Genomic DNA, 26,264 nt, shown 5'->3' on the forward strand with positions numbered 1-26,264 from the left:
TTTGAAATACCGGGCGATCAACTCATTCAGGATCACAAGCTTTTTGGTACAAATCAGGGTGTTACGATGGAAAAAAATTGAAAAAAGGGGGGCATTGCTCAAATTTTACCGATTATTCCCCAAAAATTGCCAATAATTCCCGTTTTAAAAATCACACCGATAATTCCCGAAATTATGCCGGCATATTCCGCGGAGGCCTAGTGGTCACTCATAATGTCAAGTCGTGTAAAGAAAAAAAGGAACCGCTTTTCGAAATGAAGGAAGTCTTGTAGAAAGTTTCGGTTCGTCTTGTTGGAGCTTGCCTTCGTTTGGGACCAGCAAGAATGGAGCTGTTACGTTCATTTTTGACGGAGATACGTATGCGGATGGAAGGGAAAGGTGAGAAACTATAATTATGATCCGTCCGGGTCCCCTTCTTGAAAATGTGATATTCGTATTCTACGACCTCGAATTAGTCTAGATGGAAGGTAATCTTTATTGTTTTCACCTTCCAGAAGACCTATTTCTTGCATTATTCCTCTTTGTACTTTGCCGTGCAGCGCCGCCATAGTCAGTATGGAAAGCAGCGAGAAGAATCCTGCGCTAAATGATGCTGATGTACAAATTGAATTGCTCTTGGCTGTTTCGGTCCATGCCCCCATTCTTGTCTCCAATGCTGTTGTGCTCGATCTGGTTGAGCTCGGCAAGAATAGCTGAAAGAGTGCCGAACTGGGAGATTTGCTGTATATTCTTGTTGCTATTTGCTGTATCTCTGCTGATGTGCGTGCTACGATTACCCCAGCCAATACAATATCTTTGTACATGTACATGTTGGGCTTCAGTCAGTGCCTCTTCCGTGATCATTCTATTTCTTGACACCAACAGTCTGAAGCTATCTCAGGACGGCATTATCAATGTCTCCTGTTACTAACCACTACATTGTAAACCATACTATTCAGCTATTTCATGCGGAGAATCAAGATTGTTTTTGGATCTGGTGTGCGGTTGCTATGCGTTGCCAAGGAAAGTGGGTTCTCTCAGTTCTCAAATGTGTGGGACGTTTGTCGGACAAATCCGGTGATAGGCGATGACTATTTTGCTTGTAACTTTAGTTTCCTTTGTCCGATTTAGAAAAACTAAAGACCAAACTCCTCAGGAAGCTCTAACCTATCCAAAAAGCAAAACATAAGCCACAGAAAACCGATTTGAAAAAATGGTCTGAAGTCCCTACCTAAAATGCATGTGTGGACCGCTAATCCACGGCTGCGGCATGGTCAGCACCCTGGCCCCTGGGGCCGCTAGACGTGCGACCGGATTTCCATGTCCACAACAGTACATGACATGATTGGTGTGACGGTATTAAAATATGAAGTTGATTGTTCCAACTAGGAACACACGCTTCTTGCCGAACTTGACACTTGACTGACTCACGACTGCCGTCCAGAGCACACGAGGAGCACGTCGCACCTTCCACTCGGCAAACCTGCAAGAAAGCACCACTCCCTGCTCAATACACGGTGTTTCGGGGAATTCACCCCTCATCAGTTGAGCTTGAGTAGGCTGAGGAAGATTGTGCCTGAAAAGCACCACTTATATACTGCTCTCCAGGCCAAACCATCACCAGGGATACAAACTTACAGAGACGCTTTGTTTCCAGCGCGACGTGCTCCTCGTGTGCTCCGGATGGCAGTCGTGAGTCAGTCAAGTGTCAAGTTCGGCAAGAAGCGTGTGTTCCTAGTTGGAACAATCAACTTCATGACTATTACCGCCGAAGTCGCAACTTCTAAGTTGGTATTAAAATAATTATTATTCACCTGGTCTGGCGGCGGATGTGGATGCTGTTTCTGTGGAGGCCCGCATTCCCGCCACTACGTGACGCTAAGTCCTTCTGGGGTTTGCCGCTCTCCGGTCCTCTTTCATCCCGTTCTCCCCTCTTTTTTGGGGATTCTTTGTACTTCGTCTTTCTTGTTTTTCTTGTTCCTTTGTTTTTTGTAGGACAGATTTTTGGTGTACTGATTTCGGTTGTTGTTGTGTCTGACTCTATTCCCAATATCTTATTCTGTGGTTGGTTTTCCAACTCATTGGGTTGTAGTTTCCATCATGAGTTTGATTCCATCGTGAGTTTGATTCCATCGTGAGTTTTGATTCTATTTGCTATTTTTCGTTCCATTTTTGAGCTCATATTTTATTTTCCCGATTTCTTCTCCAGTGTATGTTGTATTGCATTTTAATACATTGTGTTAATTTTTGCCCGTAAAAGAGGCTTGCACCCCAAAAAAAAAAAAAAATTTAACTGGTTTGAGGGAAAATAATTATTATTATAAAACCTTGTTTTACTTGACTGACTCACGACTGCCATCCAGAACACACGAGAAGTCAATCGAACCGTCCACTCGGCAAACCTGCAAGAAAGCACCACTCCCTGCTCAATACAAAGTGTTCGGGGAATTCACCCCTCATCAGTTGAGCTCAGCCTACTCAAGCTCAACTGACGAGGGGTGAATTCCCCGAAACACTGTGTATTGAGCAGGGAGTGGTGCTTTCTTGCAGGTTTGCCGAGTGGACGGTTCGAAGGACTTCTCGTGTGCTCTGGATGGATGGCAGTCGTGAGTCAGTCAAGTGAGAATTCAAGTGGGCAGGAAAACCGCAAGCTCCCATGTAGGGAGCAACACACTCTTCCCCTGACTATCGCCGAAGTCGCACCAACCTCTTCTAAACCTTGTTTTAGTTCACACATGTTGTTGGCTGACAGCATGAAACAAGGTGGAGGACACTGTGTTCGGAAACAGTGACCTTTTTCTGACCCTCTTTATTCTAGGGGAGTTTGTTTTAGACTTCTCCTAACGTCAGTCGTGTATTCTGTGATTACTCCTGGATGTCTTCTTGATAGTCATAAAACATAGTAGCTATTTTAACCTGAATTGTTTTCCTTTTCAAACTCTTTTTTTCTTCCAACTAACTTCTGCCCATGGCGTCCCTCTCTCAGCTCGTCAGCTGACAACAGTCACTGTCACCACCGTGACACTGTCGTGACGAGGTGCTCTCTGTAGACGAGGTTGGTGATGTCCCGACGCGGCCATGGGTAGGCCTTCACCACCGTGGATGGTTGTAGAAAGGTCACTGTTTCTGAACACGGTGTCCTCCACTTTGTTTCATATCATGCTGTCAACCAACAACATGACGTACATGTACATGATTGCACTGTACATGTATACTGAGTACATGTACTGTATACTGAGTACATGTACATGTAGTAGATAAACCTTGTTTTGTTTTGTTGAAAACGTGTTGTTGGTTGACAGCATGTAACAAGGCGGAGGACCACCGTGTTCAGAAACAGTGACCGTACTACTCAAGTACCATGAGTACGACCATCCACGGTTGGTAAAGCCCCGGTCTTTACTACCATCTGAACGGTATGGGTGTTAGACCCGGTGGTTCTGACCCTCTTTATTCTAGGCCGGGAGTTGTCTTACTGGTACAGTGGTAGTCTGAGTCGAGTTGTGACTCAGTCAAGTGTCAAGTCAAGTCGGCGGAAAGGCGCGAGCTTCAGTGAGGGGAGCAAACACCTTTCTTAGCTAATCATCGCCGAAGCCGCTATCACGATCTTGGTGATTATCACTTCCTTAGAGGCTTAGTGTTGATTCCCTTAGATTTTTGCTATACCTAAGCAGTCAAATATTCCTGCATATTTCACTCCTTAGGGCTATATTGACCGCTTATATTTGACTCCTTTTTAGGGATTGAACACAGGCTTTGGCTAGTCGTGATAAATCTAATAACATTGACTTCGTACTTGGTCAGTACATTGTATAGGAAAAAATTCAGACTTTTCCATTCTCTCGAACCAGGGTCCTTCGCTTGAGGTCAGCGATGCACTAAGTTACTAACCAGGGAGTCGTAAAATATCGACTCCCTGTTACTAACCACATACATTGAAGCTATGGTGTACTTGCTGTTTTAATACACAATTTAAAAAAATTATTAATAAAACTCAAAGGCACACAATTAAAACATTGGGCAAATTCCACTCAGAGTTTCATGGCTGAACCAATCATCAGACAACAACGGAATTTGCCCAAGGTTTTCATTGTGTGCCTTTGTGTACGCCGCTCTGCCTGAATCAGGTACATGATTGCATTGAGCACTTTCGCAGAACCTAACTTAAGCACACTGCGTCTGTGTAATAATAAAACTCATAAAAGACGTTGGCTTCACAGTTCGAGTCTGTACGAGTACGACTCGTACACCTGCTGCATTGCACAGCAGACCGACATCAACGAGGTCACTACAGCGTAGCGTAGACAACAGTAAGTTCACGCCACTGTTGCCATGGTAACTATTCACTGGAAACTATTGCACTTCAATAGAAGTACCGGTAACCTAAAGTATTCACTTCAAAACTAACAAAACAAAGGAAAAGACAAACTTTGAGACATGGCTGCCTGTATGTTCCTGTTACTGGGTACCGGTTACTAGGCCTTGACGGATTATGCTAGCATAATTTTTCGCATAATTCCTACCAAAATCGAATAATCGCATAAGTCGAGGCAAAATGCATACGAATCGCATAAAATTGGAATAATCCGCCTGTTCGCATCAAATTCCAAACAGTTGGTCATGTTCTACAAGACAGTAGATGTACCAGGAAGTCGTAGGTTTACGACTCCCTTGATAACATGTCCAGTCCACTACAATCAGCGACGGTCGTAGCTAGGTCGGACGGTGCGTTGACCCCGTTGAACTTCTGCTACTACAGTACAACGCCCTCTACAAAAAAATTCCCCTGCCATTTTGCACAGAACCATCATAATACATAATATATTAGCAGCATATGTGAGCATAATGCGGCATAATATGATAACTTTTAGCATAAAAATAGCATAATTCTGCAATTTTTTCAGCAATGCGAAAAGCATAATTTCACGAAAATATTAGCATAATCCGTCAAGGCCTACCGGTTACTGGGTACCGGTTACTGGATACCGGGTATAGGATACTAAGTTACACATACATTGTATCTGAAAACGAGTGACAGTGGTGACATGATGCCTCCATGGCCTGGTGTCAGAGAAAGGAAAAAAAGAAGAGAACGAACCAGTACAGCAATATAGCAGTGCATGTACAGCAATGTGCCAGTACAGCAATGTGCCAGTACAGCAATGTACCAGTACAGCAATATGCCAGTACAGCAATGTGCCAGTACAGCAATGTGCCGTGGCACAACCCAGCGGACAGGGGGAGGATCAGGGTGATGCCATTGTATCCTAAACAAAATTGGCCAATAAACGAGAGAAGCAGCGGGAAAGACGAGGAAAAGATCCGAGCAGACTGCAGGCCTGGGTGCAGCAATTCTGTTCGAATGCGCCAAGTAAAGTCAAGCAAACTTAGAAAAGTCACATACATTCACACGCTGCACCTGCTCCTGCTCCCAACCGGGATGCAGTGTGAGCAGACTACCACTAGCAGTGGCTAGCAGTGACTAGTAGTAGACATCTAGTAATGTGTCTCCCTTCATACTACACAGGGTGTAGACTATGACAGAGACCTTCACAGGAGCGGGCAACCAATCAACGGCGGGAGATGGAGCAGGCGTGCAGGATACTCGAAAGGGGGACAAAGCCTTGCCCGGCATAATTGTATTGTATACTTCTTGGAAACGGATGAATTATTATAATTGTACGCTGTATGCGTGACCATGACTGACTCAACACATTTTTATAAATATTGCATGATTTAAAAAGAAAAAAAAGAAAAAGAAAAGATGAAGCTCATATCGTTCACAACTTCAACGGCAACAGAAGCAGCAGCAATGGCGGCAGTCACCATTGAAACCAAAGGCAGCAGCAACAGCAACAGCAGCAGTACTAGCGTGGATACCAGTAGCAGTGGGGGGGGCAAGCGCTGAAAGCTCAGCATTGAGCTGGTGTTCACCATCACCTGGCCCAGTGGTGCTGCTGCTGATCCTGCTGCTAGGCGGTGCAACGTCACCACTCGGCAGATGGTGAGCAATTGCATGGCGGATATATACACACACACACACACACACACACACACACACACACACACACACACACACGCGCACACACGCACATGCACGCACACACACACACACACACACACACACACACACACACACACACACACACACACACACATGGTGGTGGTGGCGGTGGCGGTGAAGCACTTGCACAAGACCACAACAAACACCAACATAGCATAGCCACTAAGCTAGCAGGCAATGTGGCGCTGGGCGAAACACAGGCGATGCAGCAAGGTTGTAACAGCAGAAGCGATAGTGGTGATATGTTGCCGATGATGGTGGTATTGGTGGCAAGCGTGCACATACACACGCACACAGATAGGAATCATCATACAGCTGCTTGCACTACGCCAGCTCATCTTCTGATAGGTCCAGTTGATGGTCACCACGACCAACCTGGAAAACGCACAGATAAAGCAATAAAAACACACACACACACACACACACACACACACACACACACACACGTGTACACACGATTTAGGCACTTTAATCAATAATTGTTATCGTTAGAGTAAAATTAACGACGATGAAGACAATGACGACGACAACAAGACTAACAAAATGTAAACAACAACACCACCAGCACCACCAACAACCATCATGAAAATAAAGATTTGAAATACCATCACCGCCACAACCACCGCCACCAGCATCAGCAGCAGCAGCAGCACCGTAAAGGCCAGCGGTAGCAACAAAAACAACAACAACAACAACAACAACAACAACAACAACAACAACAACAACAACAACAACAACAACAACAACAACAATATCTCTTATTGGCCACTGGCTATCGTGAGAATAAAGATTTGAATAACAACAACGACGACGACGATGATGATGCAACGACTACAACAACAACCTCTGTTATTGTCCAATGGTCATTGTGAAAACAAACATTATAATAGTCACAACAATGGGTTGCGTTACAGGCACGACTCATTTTCAGAATTTTAAAATTACAGCTGACTCCTGATATAACGCACACCATTGCACAGGAGACTTAGTTCTTTATATCCGAAGTTCGTTATAACAGAGATGCAGTCACTCTGTACAAGCAGCAGGTCATGAATCGGATTGACTGATATGTGACCAATGACAGTATGAGTACACTTGGTTTACATGCGGCCCTACAAGATTCGGTTCGTTGTCAACGAAAACGGCGGGCTATAAAGGGTCAATTTTGTATGGGCTCAAACAGCGACATGGACAAGGGTTCGCTATGTCACGAAATTCGCTATGTGAGAGTTCGTTATAAGTGGAGTCGAGTGACTGTGGCCCAGAGTCACACTCAAATGGCGCTCATTTATTTTGCACCCTTGTTGAAATGTGTTTTGGTCCACTGAATAACATTTCTTGAGCACAGTAACTCCTTAGAATATATGAATAGAAAAGTCACGAAGTTTTGGTTTGCCGAGGAAGTACAAGATGTCAGGTGGGCAGTACACAATGCAGTTTTGTGTAAAGTCAAGCGGATTACATAGCGAAAATAGCGTAATTGCGGAACTCATATTTTGGCAGACGTTTATGTGGAGCTGCACACTCTTGAAAGTTATGCACCCATTGAGTAACGAAATCACCGAGAGTATAGAAGTGCCACAGAGTGTACAACACCGTATGGGTTTGCTATGGGGAACTCCCTACTTGTATGCAGAGGTGTGCAGCCTTGGTAGCTTATATCAAGTGTACAGGAAACTCAGAGTGTGCAGCTTTTGACTTGCTCTGCATGGGTGTGAGAGTATGCATAGTTCTTCGTTGTACGCACTGTACGCATGAGAGCACGCCAGTTGCTTCGATCCCAGTGCCATTTCTTGGGCATGGGACAGCGCTGCCAAGCGTTTGTGTCCGGATGCAGCAGCTGTCAAGCCGCCAACCCACGCCGCGGAGAGGCGACCGAGCCCACTCGTCCGGTATCAGCCAACGGCCCCTGGGATGTGGTGCACATCGATACCCTCGAGCTCGGCGTTAACCGGTCCGGGCGTTACCACTGCGTGTTGGTATGCGTGGATGCATTCACCAAGTGGGTCGAGGTGGTTCCCCTCAAGCGTCATGACGGCATCTGTGTGGCTAGAGCTTTCGTCGACGTGTGCTACCAAACCCTGTTGACCCTCGTGCGGAAGGTTCTGGATGAGGCGCACGACTGGGAACAGGAGCTGGCGATGCTCCTGTACTACTATCGGATCCGGCCACACAGCGCCACCAACGTCTCCCCGATGGAGGCCATGGTTGGTTGGCATCCCCGTGGCTTGGTCGTGGATCGGCCTCAGCACTCGTATTCAGCTGGCTCATGGGTAGACGACCTCCAGCAGCGGGCAGCGGCGATGCGAGACTACATCGAGTCTGCGCTCGGCCGCTTCGACTTCATCGACGAGCCGACACCGAGCCACTTGACTGTTGGCGATGCCGTCATGCTTCGCCGGCCTCAGCGCTGCCAGAAGCGCCTAACCCCGTACGAGCCTGGTTGGCAAGTTATGTCGATTGTGGGCCCCTCGACGGTGGTGGTTCATCGGGTCGACGGCACCGGCCGTGACAAGATCGTGAATGTCGACATATTAAGGCGTGCCGCCGAGGACGATCTGCCGCCCCCGCCGCCCGTCGCTCCGGGTGCCAGCGATGAAGCCGAGTCGGGCCCTGTTCCGTCTCTGGTATTGAGCGTTGACCCGGTCACGCCGCCGCCTGCTGCAGGCCCATCATTGCGCGACCGGTCTACGCTCGTGCGACCTGCTCGATATTCATGACTATGTTGTAGCTATTCGGTAGTGACATGAGTCACTAAGGGGTGATGTGAGAGTATGCATGGTATTCGTTGCTCTAACTTCTATCTTACATTCCTTGTTGCACCCGCCGGCTACCATGGCTCATTGATGGTCTCCCGACATGTAATACATTCCCTTTGACTTTGTGTCACCGCCAGATCCTTTTACTTCTGGTGTCCGTTTCATGTTCATTGCTCGCTTGCGCGCTGGCATGCAACTGGCGTGCTCTCATGCGTACAGTGCGTACAACGAAGAACTACATCAGTTCCAGTTAGTTTTAGAGTTGGCCGTGGAACAAACTTGTGTTTTTCGCTCTCCCACATTCTCTGCTTCTTCTCCAATAATTATATGAACACTGTTCGCCAAAGAACTCGTTGTGGACGTTGTTGTGAGTGCGTGTCCGGGAGTGAGTTGGGGCGGTCGTGATTATCTAACATGGGTGTCTGTCACGGCGAAATTCCACGATTACATCATATTCGGTGCAGATTTGAGGCGGGCGTAGTGCGTACAACTGAGCTGCAGTTGTGCTGAAAGAAACCTGCTTGAATCCTGCTTGTACGCACTACATGACTAAAATGATGTAATCTTGGAAGTTGGCCGTGACAGCAACCCATCAGAGATGCACACTCTTGGTTTTGTGTACTGTTCATACATGCATGTATTCTTGCTAAGACTAGCAACAGAAAAGGACGAGAGAAGAGCAGCACAGCAAGATGACAGGACTCACCGATGGTATAGATTTCATTTGAATGGAAGGTGGCTTACTCCGACACAAGACATCGCAGCCGTCCTGAATCAGCAAAAGCGAAGCAAACGGACCAACAGGAAGGAGGACAAAGACCGCTCAGCAAAAAAGGTGCAGCATAAGGAATGGGCTGTGCCAATACAGTGTGTGTCTCCCGTCGCCAGTCTACTCCAGCATATATGTACATGCACGTTGTAATCCCCCCGGCATTAACCTTCCTTCCATATGCCCATTGCTGACGCGATGATAGCGAACACACTATGTTAGTCATAGCAACATGTGTCGGGGTTACACCATTCAACAGCTTGCAAGGCTGATGAATTGACCGCCACTAATTTTAGCCTGGCCTGCAGCAGCATCAGCAGCAGCATCAGCAGCAGCAGCAACAGCAGCAGCAGCACCAGTAGCAGCAGCAGCAACAGCAGCAACAGCAGCAGCAGTAGCAGCAGCACCAGGAATAGCAGCAACAACAGCAGCAGCAGCAACAGCAGCAGCAGCAACAGCAGCAGCAGCAGCAACAGCAGCAGTAGCAACAGCAGCAGCTGCAGCAATAGCAGCAACAGCAGCAGCAGCAGCAACAGCAGCAGCAGCAGCAGCAATAGCAGCAGCAATAGCAGCACCAGCAGCAGCAGCAATAGCAGCAGCAGCAACAGCAGCAACAGCAGCAGTAGCAGCAGCAGCAGCAGCTGCAGCAGCAGAAGCAGTAGCAGCAGCAGTAGTAGCAGCAGCAACAGCAACAGCAGCAGCGCTATGTTGACAATCTCTACCAGTCTACAGCTGTATTCGTACGAGAAGCAACCAGGACTAAAGCACAACATTAATTAATAAGGATCGCAGCAGCAGCAGCAGCAGCAGGCAACCAATGCATAGATTTACTTACAGAAATGTGGTCTCCACACGTGATCCAGAACGAGTAGTTAGGAAACTGCTCATTGCCCTTAGCTCCGCGAACAAAGCGGTTGAAGATAAAACCGAGGATAACGTAGGCAACACCCACGCTCAGCAGCCTGGATACAGAGAGCAGAGCAGTGAGCAGAACAGAGAGCAGAACGAGTGCAGGTCACAGTCAAGTCTGTGAGAACCCAGCTACATACACGTATCATGTACACACACAAACACCCCCCCGCCCGCACACACAAACACCCCCCCCCCCCCCACACACACACAAACACCCCCCCCCCCCCCAACACACACACACAAACACCCCCCCCCCCCCCACCGCACATACAAACACCCCCCCCCCCCCCCCCCAACCTCACACACACAAACCCACACAGACACACCCAAAAGTAACAACTAAGAACTCCGGCACAACCCGCCTTAGGAAACACAACAGCAACAGCAGAAGCAGCAGCAACTCCAGCAGCAGTTCCAATAACAACCGGAGCAACCACAACAGCACCACCAAAAACAGCCGCAATAGCGACAACAGTTGCAGCGCACAACACCAGCATCAGTACCACCACCAACAACAACAACTGCAACAGCAGCAGCAAAAAGCCGCAGCAGCAGCACTGTCAATGATAACAGCCACAGCAGCAGCAGCAACAGTAGCAGCAGCAAGAACAACAGAATCAGCACGACACTCATTGAGCTGCAGCACTGTACACTAATCGTGAAAAGAGCTGCAGCTTGCTATGAGCACACCTGCACGGCCATGGCCCAGGTGAAGAAAAACACAATTGTTTGAGATGCTGCTGCTGCTGCTGAGCACTGACTTTGTAACTTACACAATCAAGAAGATGCTGCCTGCTCCAAGGCCTGTGGGCTTGCAGACAATGAGTCGACCAGCGGCAGCCTTGTTACAGACATTCGAGGTGGCCCACTCGAACAGATAGAAGCAGTGCTGATTCTCTGTCGTGCTCGAGTCAGTAGCATACTCTTCAACCACTTCGGGATATCCCTGCAAGCAGAAGATAGACACAGCTACGTGAACAGACGTAGAGAGTGAATCACGGTTACTGTACTGCAGCTGTGTAGGTAGAGCATTGGCCAGGGGAAATCCCCCCCCCCCCCCCTCTGAATGAAATACTGGCAGCACTGCGTCCAAGTTCACAGCCTACAGACATTGTGCAAAGCTGCACAATGCAATCCGATCGTGTGAGTCCAGTACACACTGGGCGCTGTACAGCCCTAGATCTGTGAACACTGCCACTGGGCTGGGCACTGGTGCAGGGCGCAAACTAGACATGCACGCTGGGATTTCCTGGAGCACTGCACTATAGGACTATCAGTGTGCTACGGCTGTGCACAATGGTATAGTGGTACAGTGGTACAGTGGCCAGCTCTATCTTATTCAGGATAACAAGTTTACCCACCACTGTACTGCATACACCACAAGCACACAGTGGTGAATAAGCCCATCGTGCATTGCCAAATATGGAAGGTATGATGAGTAATGCATGTGAGTACGCTGAGATCAGCAATGCACTGTTCAAACACCCCAGCTAGACGACCATGCCCAGGGGGATGCTTATGGTGCAAATAATGTCACTGCGCAATGGGCTTACTGAGCAACACCCAAATAAACTGAACAGGCTAGCAGTGAGTTAGTGCCACTCTACACTCTACAGTACTGACAGGCACAAAAAAACGGACAAAGAACGGAGTGCCGAAGAACGGAGTGCCGAAGAACGGAGTGCCGAAGAGCGGAGTGCCTAAGAGCGGAGTGCCAAAGAACGGAGTGCCGAAGAGCGGAGCGCCGAAGAGCGGAGCGCCGAAGAGCGGAGCGCCGAAGAGCGGAGCACCGAAGAGCGGAGCGCCGAAGAACGGAGCGCCGAAGAACGGAGCGCCGAAGAACGGAGCGCCGAAGAACGGAGCGCCGAAGAACGGAGCGCCGAAGAACGGAGCGCCGAAGAACGGAGCGCCAAAGAACGGAGCGCCAAAGAACGGAGTGCCAAATACCGGAGCGCCGAAGAACGACCATGCTAGAATTTCATCAAGCACAGCATACCATACTTTCGCAAACAGAGGGAGCTCGGAAAATTCAAACCGTCCCCAGAGGGAACAAAAAACACACACACACACACACACAGATACACGCACACACACACACACACAGATACACGCACACACACACACACACACACACACACACACACACACACACACACACACACACACACACACACACACACACACACACACACACACAGAGGTGTGTAGCTGATTCTACATGTAAGTTCTCGTAAAAGAGAGCATTGATATTGATGACATCACACTGCAGTGTATCATACCACACTCACCTTGCCAGCACATGGATCACACACGAACATGATGCGCGCGGTGCGGTGAGTTTTCTTGCAGTGCCTATTGTACACATCACCATAGTAGTAAGTCAGTTCAGCACAATCATCTGCAGTGGTTAGAAAAGAAGAATACACACACACACACACACACACACACACACACACATACACACACACACACACACACACACACACACATTCATGACTGATCGTACTCTTGCCAGTACTAACTACTATACATCAACAAATACCGTAATGTCGCGTCTAAAAGCAGGTGCTTACGGCCGTATAGACCAATGTCAGTGCTATGCTTCTATTTAAGTCAGGTTACTATTCAAACCATGTATCTCTATGTATGTCAACACTAAACCAGGCTTATGTGTTGACAGTGTATCTTAAAAATCAGGATTCTATTCAAAACAGGATTCTATTCAAAACAGGATTCTATTCAAAACAGGATTCTATTCAAAACAGGATTCTATTCAAAACAGGCTTCTATTCAAAACAGGCTTCTATTCAAAACAGGATTCTATTCAACACAGGATTCTATTCAAAACAGGATTCTATTCAACACAGGATTGTATTCAAAACAGGATTGTATTCAAAACAGGATTGTATTCAAAACAGGATTCTATTCAACACAGGATTCTATTCAAAACAGGATTCTATTCAACACAGGATTGTATTCAAAACAGGATTGTATTCAAAACAGGATTCTATTCAAAACAGGATTCTATTCAAAACAGGATTCTATTCAAAACAGGATTCTATTCAAAACAGGATTCTATTCAAAACAGGATTCTATTCAAAACAGGCTTCTATACAAGACAGGCTTTTATACAAGACACTACAGTATTCGGCGCATATTCATTTTCGGCTATTTTCGGCCTGGACATGTTTGGCCAAAAATTTGTTGTGGCCGAAATTTAGTTTTGCAGGGTTCAGTGTGACAGGGTATACAGGCGGCAGCAGTACGGGCCGAAAGTTTGATGCGGCCAAAAATGTGCTTTAGCCCTGGGAGGCGGAGATTTGAATGTGGCGAAAATTTGTCTCCTTCCAGAAGTGTGAGTAGTACATTGTAGCATCAACAGTACTGTAAAACGGATAGCTTTTGCGGCAATAAATGTTTGCGTTTTACAAATTGAGACTGGTTTGCGCTGTATAATGTATTGCGAGTCGTTCTACAGTAAGATCGGGCGCCGAAGAACACCTCGCCGAAGAACACCCAGGCTGGAAAACCGGCAAAATTTAAGAACAGTCCAGGCTAGAATTATCAGATTTAAGAACACTTTTAAAATTTGGAATTTCCACATGAGTGCAGAGAGTCGAGTTACGACTACATGCACGTTGTCATACATGTACTTACACGAAGTTGCGAATTTACACGTAGATCTACATAATCGTACGTGTATGGGAGGTGAGTACATGTCATGTACACGTGTAAACAGTAACTGCTACATGTACAGTCATTCCCATTTACGACACCCACTAGTTTAGAAGTACTACATTGCACTACATGTACATGTACATGACAAACGTCATGACGTCACTCGACTCGCCGCGCGCGCGTGTGAATAAGAACGGTCTGGCTAGAATCAAAAATTTAAGAACTTTCCTAGGCTGCGCTCGAGCCCCTGCGTTCTTCGGCGCCCGATCTTACTGTACAGTCGTTCTACACAGTCGAGTCAGTCCTTGCACTGAACTTTACATGGCGCGAGTTTGCGTTGTTCAAAGTTTGCGATTCGGGGCCTCTCGCAAAATTCGCAAACATGTTTACGTCGCAATAGTTACCCTTTTTACAGTACATACCCCCCCCCCCCCCAGAGTGTGCAACACCTGATCCAGCTCTGCATAGGGTCATCAAGAGTACATACCACCCCAGAGTGTGCAACACCTGATCCAGCTCTGCATAGGGTCTTGGTCGAGCATAATCGGATCTTTGCGTCGCAATACCGTACACATCTTAGGGGGAACCCGGTGAGTCGCGGGTACTCTCGGATCAAAAGCAATGGTGCCCTGCCTCAAGACCGGCCTTGTGCTGGTGTAGAGTGTACACATGACATCAGAAGATCCGATTACGCTCGACCAAGACCCTATGCAGAGCTGGATCAGGCGTTGCACACTCTGAGGGGGGGTTGTATACTCTGGGGGGGGGGGGGGGATTGTATACTCTTGCTAGCATGCATGTGTATATGTATATCTTCTACTGTGGCCGTGCAAAGGTCAAGTGCAACCCCAGGGGTCATCCCCAAATTCTTCATTCAGACTGAGAGAGACGGCGAGTTCTATCAGTGGGTTTAACTTTCTACTGTTGACTTACACCGGCCAGATGGCCAGGTTGAAAAGTTGAGCTGCCCGGTTTCCCGTTTGTCACTGTCACATGTACAGTAGAACCTGTCACATGACCGCTCGGATAAGGTGACCACCTGTCCCAGAAGACCACTGCAACCAGAACCAAGGGATGCTATTTCCAGTCAAATGACCCAGGATAAGGAGACCACCTGGTAGCAGAGACCACATGTTGAAGGTCCCCTGAGCGGTCGGTCGTCTTAGACAGCTCTCACTATATTTCTTACCTCTGCTTACAAGATGTGTGTCGTTAAGTCGGCCAACGGACACCGTTCTCTTGGCGTCCTGCTGCAGCTCTGTCTGCGTCACTACTATGCGAGAGTCCGGCACAACGTTGTTGCAGATACCCAGCCCATACTCGTACTCGTTGTCGCTGTCCTTGAACGTGTAGCTGAGCAGTGTTGACGCACACGCGTGGACACACACACAAGCGCGCGCACACGCACAAGCGCACACATGCACAAGCGAGCACACATGCACAAACATACACACGCACACCTCTCTCTTTTTAGACCATGAGCACGCCCATCACCGACGGCAATGCAAACCAAAGCAATCAGTGCAGGAGTAGCAGCATAGGGCGGAGGGGCAGCTTACAGGGATTGCTAGGTGTAGGTCCCTATACGCTCCACTCCCTACATGCACAGCTCCATCAATGAACTCTGTATCAGCAAGATTACTACTAGTACAGTAAAGTACCGCCAGAGCGGCCCGTCTTGCCAGAGCGCCCCACCTTGATTTTACAGCCAGGGAAAGGACAACCGTATGGCAGAGTGCAACGCAGTTTGTACGGCGTGAGAACCTTAGTGTACTAAGGTCACACTTAGCAGGTTTTTGTATGGAGCTCGTGTTGGCTCGAAGGTATGGATTGTCTGCAGAACGTGCAATATGTGTACAAAGTTAGCGTCGTATGACCTACAGACAGGAGTCCACCTCCACAAAACGACCTCGGAAAAACGAGATGGTGGGGCACTCTCGCGGTACTTTACGATACTACCGTACAAGCCCGTAAATACGCCTACCCAGTATAACGCCCACTACCCGTGTACGCGCCCAGTTGCCGCGTGGCAACACTCTTGTCTCATTCTCTAGCCCACCTCCGTGTAAACGCCCATGGGCAAAATCACCGGCCCAGTAGACAGCGCGGTTCATGCTCTGCTGCACGTACATGTACGGTACTCACAATTGTTAGATTGACAGCATGAAACAAGGTGGAGGACACTGTGTTCGGAAACAGTGACCTTTCTACAGCCTTCCGCGGTTGGCAGAGCCCCGGTCCCTGCGGACCATTTGAACCATATGGGTATCGCACCCGGTTCTGACCCTCATTATGCTAGGGGGTTAGGAGACTACTCCTGATGTCGTCGTGTTTTCTTCGCTCTTTTCTTTTACTTGTATAAAGACTTCTTTTTCTTTTTTCTTCCAACTTCTGCCCATGGCGTCCTTCTCTCAGCTCGTCAACTGTCAACAGTTTTTTTGTCATCACCACGACACTGTCGCGAGAAGGTGCTCTCTGTAGACGGGGTTGGTGAACCGGGTGCGATACCCATATGGTTCAAATGGTCCGCAGGGACCGGGGTTCTGCCAACCGCGGAAGGTTGTAGTAAGGTCACTGTTTCCGAACACAGTGTCCTCCACCTTGTTTCATGCTGTCAATCTAACAATTGCGTGAACTATAACAAGGTTTATCTAATACTGGTTTTTAACCAGTGTTAGGTTATATCATGTACGGTACTATAGTACATGTAGAACTTAGTGTACACTACACTGTGTTTACCGTATTAGCAAGTACAGTACATAACCCCACCCCAGAGTGTGCAACACCTGATCCAGCTCTGCATAGGGTCATCAAGAGTACATAACCCCACCCCCCAGAGTGTGCAACACCTGATCCAGCTCTGCATAGGGTCATCAAGAGTACATAACCCCACCCCAGAGTGTGCAACACCTGATCCAGCTCTGCATAGGGTCATCAAGAGTACATAACCCCACCCCAGAGTGTGCAACACCTGATCCAGCTCTGCATAGGGTCATCAAGAGTACATAACCCCACCCCAGAGTGTGCAACACCTGATCCAGCTCTGCATAGGGTCATCAAGAGTACAAAACCCCACCCCCCAGAGTGTGCAACACCTGATCCAGCTCTGCATAGGGTCATCAAGAGTACAAAACCCCACCCCCCAGAGTGTGCAACACCTGATCCAGCTCTGCATAGGGTCATCAAGAGTACATAACCCCACCCCAGAGTGTGCAACACCTGATCCAGCTCTGCATAGGGTCATCAAGAGTACATAACCCCACCCCAGAGTGTGCAACACCTGATCCAGCTCTGCATAGGGTCATCAAGAGTACAAAACCCCACCTCAGAGTGTGCAACACCTGATCCAGCTCTGCATAGGGTCATCAAGAGTACATAACCCCACCTCAGAGTGTGCAACACCTGATCCAGCTCTGCATAGGGTCATCAAGAGTACATAACCCCACCTCAGAGTGTGCAACACCTGATCCAGCTCTGCATAGGGTCATCAAGAGTACATAACCCCACCTCAGAGTGTGCAACACCTGATCCAGCTCTGCATAGGGTCTTCAAGAGTACATAACCCCACCTCAGAGTGTGCAACACCTGATCCAGCTCTGCATAGGGTCTTCAAGAGTACATAACCCCACCTCAGAGTGTGCAACACCTGATCCAGCTCTGCATAGGGTCATCAAGAGTACATACCCCCACCTCAGAGTGTGCAACACCTGATCCAGCTCTGCATAGGGTCATCAAGAGTACATAACCCCACCTCAGAGTGTGCAACACCTGATCCAGCTCTGCATAGGGTCTTCAAGAGTACATACCCCCACCTCAGAGTGTGCAACACCTGATCCAGCTCTGCATAGGGTCTTCAAGAGTACATAACCCCACCTCAGAGTGTGCAACACCTGATCCAGCTCTGCATAGGGTCATCAAGAGTACATAACCCCACCTCAGAGTGTGCAACACCTGATCCAGCTCTGCATAGGGTCATCAAGAGTACATACCCCCACCTCAGAGTGTGCAACACCTGATCCAGCTCTGCATAGGGTCATCAAGAGTACATAACCCCACCTCAGAGTGTGCAACACCTGATCCAGCTCTGCATAGGGTCATCAAGAGTACATAACCCCACCTCAGAGTGTGCAACACCTGATCCAGCTCTGCATAGGGTCATCAAGAGTACATACCCCCACCTCAGAGTGTGCAACGCCTGATCCAGATCTGCATAGGGTCATCAAGAGTACATAACCCCACCCCAGAGTGTGCAACACCTGATCCAGCTCTGCATAGGGTCATCAAGAGTACATAACCCCACCTCAGAGTGTGCAACACCTGATCCAGCTCTGCATAGGGTCATCAAGAGTACATAACCCCACCTCAGAGTGTGCAACACCTGATCCAGCTCTGCATAGGGTCATCAAGAGTACATACCCCCACCTCAGAGTGTGCAACGCCTGATCCAGATCTGCATAGGGTCATCAAGAGTACATAACCCCACCCCAGAGTGTGCAACACCTGATCCAGCTCTGCATAGGGTCATCAAGAGTACATAACCCCACCCCAGAGTGTGCAACACCTGATCCAGCTCTGCATAGGGTCATCAAGAGTACATAACCCCACCCCAGAGTGTGCAACACCTGATCCAGCTCTGCATAGGGTCATCAAGAGTACATAACCCCACCCCAGAGTGTGCAACACCTGATCCAGCTCTGCATAGGGTCATCAAGAGTACATAACCCCACCCCAGAGTGTGCAACACCTGATCCAGCTCTGCATAGGGTCATCAAGAGTACATAACCTCCCAGAGTGTGCAACACCTGATCCAGCTCTGCATAGGGTCTTAGTAGAGCGTAATTGGATCTTTGCGTCATAATACCGTACATATCTGAGGGGGTCGCGGGGACTCTAGGATCAAAAATAACGGTGCCCTGCTTCGAGACTGGCCTTTCGCTGGTGTGGAGTGTACGCATGACATCAGAAGATCCAACTACGCTCGACCAAGACCCTATGCAGAGCTGGACCCGGTGTTGCACACTCTGGGGGGGGGGGGGGGGGGTGGGAGTTATGTACTCTTGCTTATACGTACATGTACCTGTAAGGCTGTTGTTAGTTTGACAGCATGAAACAAGGTGGAGGACACTGTGTTGGGAAACAGTGACCTTACTACAACCATCCTCTGTTGTACCTGTACTAGTACAGTGATGGTGAACAATTTGTTTGATTTCACTTATCCCATATTAGCGCCCAGGCCCAAATTGACGCCCGTGTTCTTGACCTTCACTAACGTTTCCGCCAGGGCCTTATCACTGGCTTTACGGTTGTTCATGTATGTACATGCAGTCATGCACATGGATTTGAAATCCTCCAACTACTGCTGATACTGCTAGTACATGACATTGTACTTGTTGGATAGAAGTCTTGAAGAGGAGGCCAATGAAATCAGGGAAAAGAGGACTTCGATGCTTCTATTTATTTATTTTATTCCAAGCAATACATGGCTGGGGTAGCCAATGACCACTTTGCGTGGCGACTGCAGGGTTTTTATAGCCAACCACGGCTTCACACCGCTCCACCTGACACAAAGTGATGAAGACTTACACGGTTGGCGACACAAAATCTGCAATCTTCGTGCCTTCCAGGTTCTTTTTGCAGTCTGCATCAACCGTTGATTTGAACAAGGTACTCGGCTCAGCAGGTGCGACTAATCCCAGAGCGGCCCAAGCACAAGACAAACTGGAAAAACCCAAATGTCCAATACTCTTTCTCAGTTCGTCATTATCCAGTAACTTTCGGCATTCTTTGTTGCCGTGATGCGTAGCTCGTGCTCTTCTTCGTTGCGCTTTCCTTTCCCTCTTGGACTTTTCCGAACCTGAGCCTTCCGAGTTGGAAGGTCGTGGGTTTGCGCCTTGAGTGGAGAAGTGTTGGAGCTAGATGTCAGGTCGCCGAACGTCTCAGTACTTCTTGTCAGTTTTGTGCCATTTTGTCGCACTCGCCGACTGTATAAGATCTGGTTACGTTGGTGGACAGTTAGTCATAACTCGTAACATTTTGTCCTTCTTCTTTTCACAGTAAATAATTTACTTAGAGACATGTAACAGGCGTTTCTTTCTTGACCCCCCCCCCCCCAAACTGCAGATAATACCACTCATAATCAACACAATACTATCAAGAGATTATAACGGGGGATATACTCTTGATACTATGCACACATATACAGTACAGTCGACTCCACTTATAAGAAACTCACATATAGCGAATTTCGTGATAATTATAGCAAACCCTTGTCCATGTCCCCGTTTGAACCCTTTCAAAATTGACCCTTCATCATGTTTATAGTGAACAGGTATGTGTCCCTGACGTGTGCAGTGTAGTGTAGTGTGTCTTAACGCCTACCTGTACTACTAGCTGTAGCAATGCCATATCATGCACATATACATGTACTACTAGCTGTAGCAATGACATATCATGCACATATACATGTACTACTAGCTGTAGCAATGCCATATCATGCACATATACATGTACTACTAGCTGTAGCAATGCCATATCATGCACATATACATGTACTACTAGCTGTAGCAATGCCATATCATGCACATATACATGTACTACTAGCTGTAGCAATGCCATATCATGCACATATACATGTACTACGAGCTGTAGCAATGCCATATCATGCACATATACCTGGACTACTAGCTGTAGCAATGCCATATCATGCACATATACATGTACTACTAGCTGTAGCAATGCCATATCATGCACATATACATGTACTACTAGCTGTAGCAATGCCATATCATGCACATATACATGTACTACTAGCTGTAGCAATGCCATATCATGCACATATACATGTACTACTAGCTGTAGCAATGCCATATCATGCACATATACATGTACTACTAGCTGTAGCAATGCCATATCATGCACATATACATGTACACGCGGGGTATGGTATGCATGCACTCAGAAATGTTTTTTTTAGAAACGCCTTGCAGGCGAACACACCCACCAGAAATGCCTCTTAGACGTCTCTAAGTAAATACATGTATTTACGGACGGCCCCTAACTCTCAATCACATACGTTTGCATGGGGAAGGGCCAGAGATCTGGCACATGACGTCAGTATTTGCACAAAAACATGAGTAGTAATATTACCACTAAAACCCACCCACACGGTGCCTGCTATACCTGCAGTGTAGGTACCCGTAACTTTGAGGTCCGAGTTAGAGAGACATGAGTGTACTAGTGCAGATTTAACGTTGTTAGTATGACATAGGTTACAAAACAACCGTCATTAGCAGACAAAGATCTAAAATTCCCTGACACCATGTGTACATTGTGTAATGGCAGTACACACGACACAGAGCACCACGCATCATTCATTGTAACTTATTGTTTCATGCCCATAGGCAACGAATGATGCGTGGTGCTCTGTGATGTGTGTAAGATAGCTCTATTTGAGCACTCTACTGAGCCAGAGGACTCTCATTTGTATAACGGTAGTATACCGTATTTTCCCCAATAAATGTACAGTACTTTTATTTTTTCAAAGGTGGTCAGACCAGATACTACTATAGGAGACTGTACTAGTATTGGAGACGTGTACTTTTATTGTTTCTGGGAAGATTGATTGCCTGGGTTGGGTGGCAAACAACTCGTGATAATGATGCTGTAAGGCTGTAAATACACCCAACCATGGTAAGAATCAGTGTACAAAGACACAAATATGATGAACGGGTAAGAAAAACGAAGTAAGGTGGACCCTGGTATCTGTACCCCACTAATGCCCATCATATCATTCCGGCATGTACTATTATTAGAGACGTATCCTTTTATATTTTCGATCCACACCCAACATGTACTACAATTGGGGATGTACTAGTAATGGAGACGTGTACGTTTAATGGGGAAAATACGGTATGTAATTCCGGATAAGAGACAATTCGTTTGTAGAAAAATTCATTATAAAAATCACCTTTAGCTGTCTCACAGGTTCGATTCCCAGTTATTACAAGACAAAGCATAATTATGACCATGGACTACAAAATTGCTCCGACGGTCCAATGTTCCCCTGCCAGCAGCTAGGCGGAACGTTTGAATGTGATTTGTCTGGATTCGTTTTTTTCCAGCTCCTGTAGCTCGATCAATGTTTCATGTTGTCTTGTATGGGAGGGGCTCGATTAAAATTGTTTTACAATGGGTTGTCTTGTACAGGGGTCAGGGGAAAACTTTGCCTTGCAATGGGGAAACAGCGTTCCTGATCTGGGTACAGTATTTAGTATATACGAGTATATGATGTACTGTCGCGGACATGGAAATCCATTCGATTGACTGGGGGCCGGCGCCCTCAGCACCTACAGAACAGTGCACATGTTGATCCGATGCGACAAGCATAATATTAATAATGCCATGCATGTGTGTACTGCTTACCCATGGCTGCATGGCCAGCGCCCTGGGGCCGCTAGACGTGCGACCGGATTTCCATGTCCATGACAGTAGAACAGCAGAAAAAATATGCACGTCATGTTCGTAAGCAATACTCGTTAAAATAGTAAAAACCTATAAAACGAAAATGCTGAATCCTCACCCCCGAGGTAGTCTGCTAGTCTAAGAGGGTAGACCAGGTAGACCCACAGTCACTCTTGTCTTTTCTACCTAGTGCGGTAACAGCGCACGTATTCCCGGATACACTGTACATATGTGGTATGTTCAGGAAACACAAAAATATTGTACACTTTACCTGCCGATGCTGCACAATGCAGCTGGCAATTGATAGTGGCACCTCCAACTCCGCGGTCCGGTGATGGCCGCAAGGAGTCTTCACTTCCCCGCAGAACTAACACGAGCTCGTGACAAAACGCTATACAAAATGACTAGCTCAAACACCACACAACCTTCCTGTTCCATTACCCACTGTAATCAAATCAAATAAACACTGACTGCACTGCGTGGGACGACAAGTGCCTGGAAAACAAGATACTGGAGCCAGTACGTATTTCTTGGCGAACTCTTTGTAGTCGCGTGCGCAGGGACCTGACGAGATGGAGCAGTACGTACGTGGAGAGTAGACCGTGGTAGACTTGTCACAGCTGACACAAGTCATGTAAGTCCTGACACCGTCTACTAATGCCTATGCCCTACATGCTTGTAGGATAGTCGTTAGCGATGATGCTCAAGCATCAGTTTATAGGGCTTGAAAGTCCTACGTCACGGGATCACGTGCAACATGAACTGGATCCACTACCCACTCGAGCTCTTGTGACCAGCTTTGAAAATAGTGGAGGAGACATATTATTTCTTTCGATTTCGACCAGAAGCCTAGGCTGCTGTCTTCCCCCTGGCCCCCAGTTCTGCGTTTTGTTTGTTTTAGAATGTCTTTAGTACCGTTATCTAGCATCGCCACTTTTTTCAGTGGAGAACCAAGGCTGATCCAGCGTGGAGAAAATGCACACTCTTCGAACCGCGTGGAATCATTTCTGTTTCACCATGAGCTTGGGCACATTACTGCCAAGATCCACGCAAGCATGAAGGACAAGAGATATGATGTGGAGGTGAGCAACCTAGCACTAAGCAACTGTTGTGCCGTTCCTAGCTGCTTACAGTCTCTTCTATCGACCTGGACACCCTCACATCGTCTTTGAATATTTCTACTATTTTTATATTCAAATTTTTGTGTAGATCGAACTTGGTTCTGAAGGTGGCGTTGTACGCGCTTCGTGCACTTGTCCCAAAGGCCAAGGACGGTGCCACCACATGGCTGCAGCCCTTGTCTACGCGAACAAGAATGTGAGCAGCACGGACAGGGAATGTTCTTGGACTGTACGGAAGGGAACTAGTGAAACAAAGTAAGGATTTTTAAGCAAATTATTGTTGATTATTAGTTTTGTGAAAGTAGAAAACTGGTGCCTCCGATGTGACTGCAACACGTACATGTATTGGTTTCATGAAATTCTTTGCCTCGATGTTTAGCTTACTGGCAATCCAGCATGTGCGACAACCAGTTGGCAGGTGTTACTGTTACTGATGTGGAGGATGCTTATCAATATTAGCAAGAGTAGATAAACAAGAGTGTGCAACTCCGGATCTCTCCTGCACAATCTGCAGATACCGCGGCCCGCGGGCAGAATTTTTTGTTGACGTCACCTTTTTTTACAGAGCATGCGGATTTTGCCGCAGGGCAGTGTAAGAGCAGGTGCTGGGCACCGACCTTGTAATGTAAAGCCTGGCCAAGTGCACGAGGCAAAACTTCCCAAAAGGCTCGCAGCGTGTCCGTCATAGAAAATATTACGTCAACAAAAAATTGCGTCGTGGGCCAACCCATCCTCGAGTTGCACACTCTTGTTTATATACTTATTGATATTAGTATATGCACGTCCGCGTTTACGTCAACAGTAAGTCCACGTATTCGCATATGCCAGAAGACAGGCAGACTCTTGATATTAGCAAGAGTATAACCCCCAAGAGCGTGCAACTCATGATACCCTTTCTATGGGGTACGCCGACGGCGAAAACTCACGTCACGTGATGCAGTGTCGCAGTTGTATGTTTCCAGCCCGTTTTTAGCGAGCAACGGAGTAATAAAAAGCACTCTGTGTGTGTGTGTGTGTGTGTGTGTGTGCACGCATTTTATCTGCTTTGTAGGACTGTGGATGACATTTTCCCGAAGTCGAAGCCGTTTTGTGCCATTTCACGCCCTGTGGATAATGAGGACAGGGCATGGTTTCACCATCAGCTTGGGACACTTGACAGGTGGAAGGGTTTTCGTTGGCTGCTAGATCCCGAGGTGAAAGAAGCGGACAATTTGCCGACGGAGACGGTTGAAGGTATTACCCTGAGTCAAGGATTCCTGGAAGCAGAACACAAAGTCACCTATGTGTGTACCAGGCTATCCGTATCTGCTGCCCAAATTGTAGCCGTGGAAAAAGCAACACGTGGCCAAAACTCGAATGCTACTTGGTCGCTTCTACGCAAGGGCAGAATAACGGCATCCAACTTCGGTCCTGTGCTGAAGACTATCTCATCTGGCCGCCAGCCATCTAAATCTTTATTTACTCGCCTTCTTGGTCAGTATGATTTGTCTGGGCAAAAGGCCATCCAGTGGGGTCTCATGCACGAAAGTACGGCTGTTGCATGCTATGAGGAGTGTGAATATGTGTCTGTGAGATCCAGCGGCTTATGGCTTGCACCATGTGGCCTCATTGGTGGTTCCCCAGATGGCGTAGTTAGTGAAACAAAGCTCATCGAGGTCAAGTGTCCGTACTCGGCAAGATCGACATCTCTTGCAGCTATGGCGAAGGAAAAGACCTTCTTCTTGTCAGTGTCTTCTTCCTCTCCTGCTAACTTTTCCCTTGATTTGTCAACTGAATCTGGATGGAATTATTTCCATCAAATCCAAGGTAACTTATGTCTGACAGGTCGTGAAGTATGCGACCTTGTCGTGTGGACTCCGTTGGAGACGGTGATCATCCCAATTCGGGCTGACCCGACCTGGTCAGGAAATTTGGCTCGGATCGAGGAATTCTACAAAACCTTTTTCTTGCCTGTCTTTCTGGATGGTGGTGTGTAGTCAATCCTAGGATTGCAATGGCCTGTGTAACTCTTCCCTTCTATATCCAGCCATGTCTTTCTTTCCACCAAAACAGCGTACAGTAGAGTACAGTGAGAACATCTGTATGTTTGTTCTAAATTGAAGTTCTGCCACTGTGTGTGTAGGTGTGGCTGGGTGCATGTGTGTGTGTGTGTTTGTGTGTGATGCGTTGTGTATGGGTGTATAATTCTGTATGTGTGGGTGCATGTGCGTGTTCGTTTATGCATGAATATTGTAGGTGCATGATAAACAGCACCCCTCTTGCTTTAGTCACCTGTGCCATGGCTGCAATCATAACTCTACACCTTCCTCTTCCTTCAACACCACCTGAACATTCCACACAATTGCACCTACAAGCTGACAATTATATTATTACCGTAGCTATGCAAAAGACGTTACTTCAGTAACGTCTGACGCTAGCCAAGGTCATCACAGCTTTAACTTTGTGTTTGTTTGTTTGTGCCATCGGCATGCCTTGCGCTATCCCGTACCTGTGCCGTACCGTACCATCAAAGACAGCTCGTA

General features: G+C 47.5%; 2 protein-coding genes and 1 long non-coding RNA gene across 3 annotated transcripts; 2 read left to right on the forward strand and 1 right to left on the reverse strand.

The window, feature by feature from the left end:
- Positions 1-249: 249 nt before the first annotated feature.
- LOC135825254 (uncharacterized) lies at positions 250-977 on the forward strand. The gene is made up of 2 exons (XR_010555040.1): positions 250-378; positions 540-977. It is a non-coding gene; the product is annotated as an uncharacterized LOC135825254 (long non-coding RNA).
- Positions 978-4,275: 3,298 nt separating this feature from the next.
- LOC135824245 (cation-dependent mannose-6-phosphate receptor-like) lies at positions 4,276-20,566 on the reverse strand. The gene is made up of 9 exons (XM_065336975.1): positions 20,540-20,566; positions 19,745-20,073; positions 15,351-15,514; positions 12,772-12,881; positions 11,257-11,429; positions 10,407-10,533; positions 9,509-9,571; positions 4,952-6,418; positions 4,276-4,434 (listed from the first exon to the last, which is right to left on the reverse strand). The coding sequence occupies exons 1-8, from the start codon at positions 20,564-20,566 to the stop codon at positions 6,368-6,370; spliced, it is 1,044 nt and encodes a 347-aa protein (XP_065193047.1). The 3' UTR covers positions 4,276-4,434; positions 4,952-6,367.
- Positions 20,567-23,411: 2,845 nt separating this feature from the next.
- On the forward strand, positions 23,412-26,173 carry LOC135825058 (uncharacterized). The gene is made up of 3 exons (XM_065337795.1): positions 23,412-23,703; positions 23,831-23,997; positions 24,794-26,173. The coding sequence occupies exons 1-3, from the start codon at positions 23,524-23,526 to the stop codon at positions 25,716-25,718; spliced, it is 1,272 nt and encodes a 423-aa protein (XP_065193867.1). The 5' UTR covers positions 23,412-23,523; the 3' UTR covers positions 25,719-26,173.
- The last annotated feature ends 91 nt before the right edge of the window (positions 26,174-26,264 follow it).

Source organism: Sycon ciliatum, chromosome 9, assembly GCF_964019385.1.
Source record: "Sycon ciliatum chromosome 9, ocSycCili1.1, whole genome shotgun sequence".
NCBI classification, from domain to species: domain Eukaryota; kingdom Metazoa; phylum Porifera; class Calcarea; order Leucosolenida; family Sycettidae; genus Sycon; species Sycon ciliatum.